This window comes from Octopus bimaculoides, chromosome 15 (genome assembly GCF_001194135.2).
Source record: "Octopus bimaculoides isolate UCB-OBI-ISO-001 chromosome 15, ASM119413v2, whole genome shotgun sequence".
Taxonomy (NCBI): domain Eukaryota; kingdom Metazoa; phylum Mollusca; class Cephalopoda; order Octopoda; family Octopodidae; genus Octopus; species Octopus bimaculoides.
In genome coordinates this window covers 50,666-58,165 of record NC_068995.1, presented here as the reverse complement: position 1 = coordinate 58,165, position 7,500 = coordinate 50,666, and the positions used below count along the sequence as shown (strand labels likewise).

The following is a 7,500-nucleotide window of genomic DNA, read 5'->3' as shown; positions in this document are numbered from 1 at the left end:
CGCGAAATTTACGTCTAGGTTGGCAACAAATACCATTGATAACTTTTGTATGCCAGTTTATTTCTGCTTCAACCCTTTCAGATGGTTTGATCATTGTCTAACCAAGGTAACCCACCTCGTACCTTCCAACCAACCAAGCAATAACATTTGTTCCTCTTAATCCACCGATATTTGAAGTCTGCTAGCTGGTCAGAATTCCACAAATTCCTTGTTGGCTCTCCTTAGCAAAAATGTGCTTCTATATTATCTCAGCGAGTGACTGTCAATATCCGAGGTAATTCTTTACACATATCCCTCAGACAACGAAAAACTACAACCCCTACCCCGTTTTAGTGATTAATCAAACCTCGGCTACTGCTGTAGAGGTAAAATTCACTTCCTAATTTATCACAATTAATCACAATTTTATTTAACCACAATTTCTCGTCAACAGAAACACTTTTGTTCTCTTGATGTTGTACCTGTCTCTTATCTCTTTGGAAGTTTCCTATCAGAGCTTTCTGCTAGAGCATGTGCAGACAGGTTTGCTATCTTCGAACTCACACCTTATAAAGTGTATTGTAACACAAGCGATCAGGTTTTCTGTTCAGCTCCAGAAAAATACTTCATACTTGATCAATTGCTGCTTCAAAGACACTACAAAGCTTAAGTAAGACACACAATGGCCCGTGACGAAGTCGGTTCCGTAATCACGAGATTACGAATTGAACCTCTTAACGACGCAGACACACGGTATGGCTGAAACAAAGAAAAGAACCCTCTGCAAACGATTCTTCCGTTCCAAAAGAATTTGTTTGTTTTTATTTCGATATTTTTAGAATTTACTTCTTGTTTTTGTTTTTTCCTTACCAGATGGCACAGTGAGATGCTGGGATGTAGAGTCTGGAAAACTAAGTCAAGCTTACCGCGAACACATTGGATGGGTAACTGATTTCTTATATTGGTATGTTTATACTATATTAGTTTTTTTTAAATACCCACCATCTTATGAAGCACCTGGACACATCATCAGTGATAATTTTGGGAGTCATTAACTGTTTCAGGTTTTTTTACATAATACAACCTCAACCAGGTAACCAAGCCAATGCTGATAAAATCCTAGCTTGTACCAAATTAGTACAATCCTGGATTATTCTGGCCGTGCCAAGGAGGCAAATCTTTTGTAATAGTTCTACTGGGCACTCTATTTCGATTCCCTTTATATTCCTCTTGATACTTTTGATACTGTTTCCAAACACCCAAGAATAATTGGCACTATCTTCACTTTCTTCATTTTCCATAGCCGGGCTATTTCGTACTTAAGAGGGTTGCATCTATCTATCTTTTCGCCTTCCTTCTGTTCGTAGGTCAAAGGGGCATGCAACATCAACTATATAGCATATGTGCTGCACTTGTTCACCACCACTAGGTCCGATCTGTTATATTCTAGCACCTGATCTGTTTGGATTGGGAAATCCCAGAGGATTTTGCTAGTCTCCGACTCCGCCACCCTCTGCAGTTTGTGCTCATACCACGTCTTGCCTCTCCCTATCCCCCACTTTTTGCACAGTTTTCAATGTAACACTTTCGCTACGTGGTCGTGTCGCCACAACTTGTAATGGTTTTGGGCAAGTCTAGGGCATTTGTTCCTGATATTGGCAATGGTTTCATCCACTCTATTGCAGATGCGGCACAGCGTGACCCTTGCTCATTTCTCAGGTTGACCCTCCAGTTCGTGGCCAGAGTTTGGTCTTGCGCTGCCAGTATAGTGTTCTCGGTATCTTTTTTCAGGGTTCCTTTCATCAGCCAATCCCACCTATTTTTTCAAGCAACTTCTGTTGTAGCTACATGGAATCGATTGTGTAGTCACTTCTTGTGCAATTCTTCTTCTTCTTCTTCTTCTTCTTCTTCTTCTTATTATTATTATTATTATTATTATTATTATTATCATTATTATTATTATTATCATTATTATTATTCAGTAGTTTTCTTTTTATCACGTGCTTTCACTTCACTACCGAGCACAGCTCTGTGTGCCTCTGGGATGTGCTGTGGTTTGCTGTGATGCTCTTATGGTTACTGAATTGAAAGTGTTTTGCGTAGGATGCGTGCAGTGCCCAGTAGTGCAATTTTCTGTATGTTATATGTACTTGTAAGTCCTGGTGTTTTCTTTTCTTGGCAGGTAAAGTTGTTCTGTATCTGACTTAGGATGGTGCATTCAATGCATTACCAATAATTTTCGTATTTTTCTGTCAAGATTACATATTTCAGTAATTAACCAGTTAATGATATTGAAACCGGTATGGCTAAAGTATCAAGCGCCTCGATACTGATTCTGGCATTCAACTCTGTCTTGAATATTACCCTTACTCTGCGATAACATTTTCTTCTGACCCCTAGGTATTTGTAGCTCTCCGCTGGTACTAACTCCTTTATGACATTCTGCTGGTCAAGATTACTGTTGGACGTTTTTGTCAGTTTTCCTTTGATAAATTAGCTTTTGCCCATTTATCGAGACCAAATTGCATCCTGATGTCATCATTGAATTTTTTAACAAGTGCTAGTAAGCCCTTGAGTTGTTGGTCATTTTTTTGCAAAGAGCTTTAAATCATCCAGGTAAAAGAGATGATTTATATTTTTATCAAACATTTTATAGCCATATTGTACATCATCGAGCAATTTCGAGAGAGATATTAAGGCCAAACACAAGAGGAGTGCTTGAGAGTCACCCTGGAAAATGCCACATGAAATTTTTACATCTCCAGCATTGAGAGATTCATCGTCACTGTTCAAAGTCAGTGTGGGTCTCCATGATCTCATACTTACAGACAAAAAGTTTCGCAGAGTAGGTGCTATTTAATAAATTTCCAGACATTTCTTAATCCAGCTATGTGGTAGACTATCAAAAGCTTTTTTATAGTCTATCCAGGCTATCGACAAGTTTTTGTTTTGTTTGTGACAATCTTCCAAGATCATCTTATTGATGAGTAGCTGATCTTTACAACCATAGGACCCACGTTTATATCCTTTTTGCTCCTTAGGGAATATGTCACTTTCTATTAAAAATCTATAGGTATATTCGGTCAAGACAGATGTTAGTATTTTACATATTGTTGTTAAGCAGGTTATAATTTTTGGGTTCATTTGTTTCTTCATTTGTTTTGAAGTAGGAATGTAACACCATTAATTAGCCAAGGGGGAATCATTCTAGGTTGCTGAAAAACATCGTTGTAAATTTTGTAAGCAGTTCATGGCTCTCTGGGAAGGCATTCAACCAGAAGTTAAGAATTTTATCTTTTCCTGGAGACTTCCATTTGCTTGAATCCCTGAGAGCAGATATTACATCCACTATCTTGATACACTCCCACTTTTGCTCTTCTAAAGAGTCTAAGTCTATCATTCCAAAGGGCTGTTTTATTGTGTGTTTCTATGTTGTTTGGTTCATGTATAAAATGTACCAATGCGTGTGTGAACTATATAAACGTCATATTTATGTGTATTTGTGCAGAAATGTGACTGCATATACGATTATTATTTGTACTCACGGTTTTTTTGTTGTTGTTTTTTTTCTGTAGGGACATCGCATTCTAGCATTTTGTTTCAGTTCTTGTATAACTATATCGCATCTTCATGTGTTTATGTTTCCACACCGGTGTCTTGCTGTGACAGCGTGCCTGGCAGCAACTATGGTTTTTATTATTAGAGCGAGGCGGCAGAATCGTTAGCACGCCGGGCGAAATGCTGAGCGGTATTTCGTCTGTCGTTACGTTCTAAGTTCAAATTCCGCCGAGGTCGACTTTGCCTTTCATCCTTTCGGGGTCGATTAAATAAGTACCAGTTACGCACTGGGGTCGATATAATCGACTTAATCCGTTTGTCTGTCTTTGTTTGTCCCCTCTGCGTATAGCCCCTTGTGGGCAGTAAAGAAATAGGTATTTCGCCCGTCGCTACGTTCTGAGTTCAAATTCCGACAAGGTCGACTTTGCCTTTCATCCTTTCGGGGGTCGATAAATTAAGTACCAGTAAAACACTGGGGTCGATTTAATCGACTAGTCCCCTCCCCAAAATCTTAAGCCTTGTGCCTATAGTAAAAAGGCTTATTGTTATTATTTTTTTTTTTACAATGAAATGTTTTATTTTCCGTTTAGGTCAGAGATGAAGCTATTTTTGTCATCATCCAGTGATGGTTTCATCATACTTTGGTCCTCTGGATGTGGAATCGCAGACAGAATATTTGCAAGTATATCTTTAACTAATTCGATCACGAACATACCAAAATTTAACAAGCTAACTCACATACACACACATAAATATCTATGCATACATACATACAGACAGACAGACAGACAGACAGACAGACTCTCTTGGACACAAGACCACTACATCACATCACACTTTGAGGGCTATGCGTTTGCAATCCAGGAATAGGAACGAGAGACAGTGACGCGTTTCTAATCTTAAGGTGAAACTGCATGTGTAGGCTATGTCGTGTTTCTGTGGAAGACATTAAGCATGTGATTAGCAGCTGTCCTAAAATGTCGGTCACAGTAATACCTCCCTATGCGGCACGATGTTGTTGCTATAACAATGTTTCAATGCCATCCGTAAACATGACTGTCCTCAAATAAACTTAGAAAATCCCTCTGTTATGGAATACATTCATAAACACCAACTCAGGGAATGCTAGTGGAATATTCCCATCAAAAGTTCTGTCAAATGTAAACATAATAGGCCGGATCTTGTTGTTTGGGACAGAGGGGCAAAGGTATGTACCATCATAGAGATTAGCTACCCTGCAGACATAAATATCTCTTTGAAAATCAAAGAAAAAGAGGATATCTGTGGACAACTGCAACGAAACCTCCAGCTTCTATATCCAGACTAAGAATTCATATTCATACCAATAATAATTGGAACACAAGGTTTTGTTAGTAAATGCTTAAAGGAGAATCTAGCATGTTATCACCTGTCTAAATTCTCTGTCTACTATTGCGAAGTAACACATGAACGACACTCAAAAAGTAAACAAAACTGAAACAACAATAAAGGTGCCATCATGGGTTTTTAAAACAGACAGAAAATAGTTGATTTATGGAAGATCATCATCATCATCCATGTGATGATGCTTATGGCTTGCAAACAAGCAAATCACTATAAGTCTCACCAACAAAATGGGAAGAAGGAGACAGAAGTGATGTTTGGAGACAGCAAAAATGGGACACTCGATTGCAAACTGATCGAGCAGGAGTTATTCCATCAGAAGAGAATAATTGAGAGAAAAACAATGAACAAAAAATTTAACCGGAGCCAGGCAATAGTGATTAGCTCTGGCAGAGACAAAATTGATCCCCAAATGCAGAACCACCCACATGGCAAAAAACTACCGACCAGAACTTAATGTATAAGATATATACAACATGTTTAAACCTCTTTCTCCAAGACCACTGTGAAAGCAATAACATCATCACAGCAGAACAGCTGGGAAAAAGGGAGTCTGGGGATGTGCCGAGCAATTGTTGATAAACAAAACTGTAATGTCAAGGTGCGGAAGCATAGAAAAAACCTAGTGTCAATGTAGCTAGACTACAAGAAAGCCTTTTACTCTGTCCCCTACTCATGGATGTGTGTGTGCTTGTATGCGTGCGTGTGCGCGCGCGAGTATCTTAGCTCTTACATCGTCCAGTCCTGTCAGCACAACGGCCAACGAGCTTTCTCCAAACATCCCAAATTGCTCGCCTTCCTCTTGGCTCTACTTGGGCCAACCTTGCTATCACGTCGTCGCGGAACGTATTGCGTCACGTCTTCCTTAGTCTTCCTCTCAGTCTTTTTACTCTTTCCAGCGTTCATTCCACCGCAATGGTAGTATGTCTCACTGGCGATAATCGAAACACATAGCCAGTAAACCGTATCTGCAGCTTAGTCACCATGTCCTGAAAACTTCCCATCTCAGCTCTTCAAGATCGTACGTAGACAGCGTCAATAGAATACATCCAGCAACTGAGAAATCTTCGCTGTCTTCTTCCAGGTTTTACAAGCATTGATGACTGTTAGAATATAACAATATATGACTGTAGCTACATCATCATCTTACTGTTGCTCTTCGATTTCCATATTGGACGAATACTGATGTTGATTTACCTATCCTGGTCTTGACTTCAACTTCTGCATTAAGCCTCGTTGGAAATACAGCTTCCAAGATGGGTAAACTTGTCGACGCACCTGATTTCGTCTTGCCTAAGACTGGCAAGTTTTGCTTGGGCGCTACCAACTGACATAGATTTGGTCTTTTCAGGGCTAACCTGCAGCCACACTTTCGCCTCCAAAGGCTATCTGTCAGGGCCTGCAGAGGATCTCTATCAGAGCTTAGTAAGGCCAAGTTTTCAGCTGACCAAAAACACATTCGAGTTTCAGTTACACAAGATCTTGATTGTGTCAAGAACGATGAAAACTTAAAAAAAAACTTTGCGTAGGCATCTGAGCAGGTATCACCAAGTTTTTGGAAAAATTCGATGCAGATTCTCTGCTCAACTTTCTCCGTCATGGTCAATGAGATGATCACACCGTACACATCTTCCTTTCAAGCACTGCTGTAAACAGCAGAAATGAGCTAGAACGTCACAATTTAGTGCGCATGCACAGCAGAGTTCAAGGTCAATCTGTGCCAAGCGACTTCACTCTCCGTGCTTTAGCTTCGTTACCATAGCAACAGCACAAATACTTATTAATCGGACCTCGTATATATAAGTGTATGTTGGGTCCTGGATTTGTAGAATCATTATCAATGGTCCATAGATGTCCACGTTCTCTTGTATTTCTCTAACCACATCTATGTCGAGGAGCAGTTAATATCCACAAGCGAACATAACTTTTCCTTCTGATTCCATTCAACAATATCTGGCTTGTTGTGTTATTTGTATGTATCTATGTATCTATGTATCTATGTATGTATATCAATGTTTTTCCATGTTTTCTCGCCATCCTACAGCTTGGTTCACCAATTCATTGCATGACCATGAACTTTCGCAGACGACAGTTACTTTGTGGTTCCAGAAATGGTATCAGAATCTACAAACTTGATGAAAGTAAGTCACACTAAACGGTTCTTTTAGTCAATGAAACACACACAGTTACACACACGCGCACAAACACACACACAAATAAATATTGTAACCTTGCCCTCGTCTATACTTCTTCTTCTTCTTCTTCTTCTTCTTCTTCACCATGTCATCGTGACTACCGTCGTCGTCAACAACACCAGCACCCCCACCTACAGTACCACCACCGATATCGCCACTACGATGTTGCTGGTGCCGCTGGTGGTAGTTATAATAGCCATGAAGGTGATGACAATGTTATTAATGATGATGATAACGACGACGACGATGGTGGTTGATAAGTGACGTCGAAAGCTAGTGATCATGTTAATAGTGGTGTTGGTGGTGGCGGAAAGTTAATGGTAACCTTGGTTGAGGGTCAGTTTGTGGTGGCAGGTGTAAGTTGATGGTGGGCAGCAATGGTGGT

General features: G+C 39.9%; 1 protein-coding gene across 1 annotated transcript in view; it reads left to right on the top strand.

Moving 5' to 3' along the window:
• The window catches only part of LOC106881407 (uncharacterized WD repeat-containing protein all2124), a 41,335-nt gene that overhangs the window by 2,714 nt on the left and 31,121 nt on the right, over window positions 1-7,500 (top strand). The window contains exons 2-4 of the mRNA XM_014931785.2: window positions 853-943; window positions 4,128-4,215; window positions 6,965-7,061. Coding sequence (XP_014787271.1) covers window positions 853-943; window positions 4,128-4,215; window positions 6,965-7,061 — 276 coding nt within the window. The remainder of the gene's footprint in view (window positions 1-852; window positions 944-4,127; window positions 4,216-6,964; window positions 7,062-7,500) is intronic.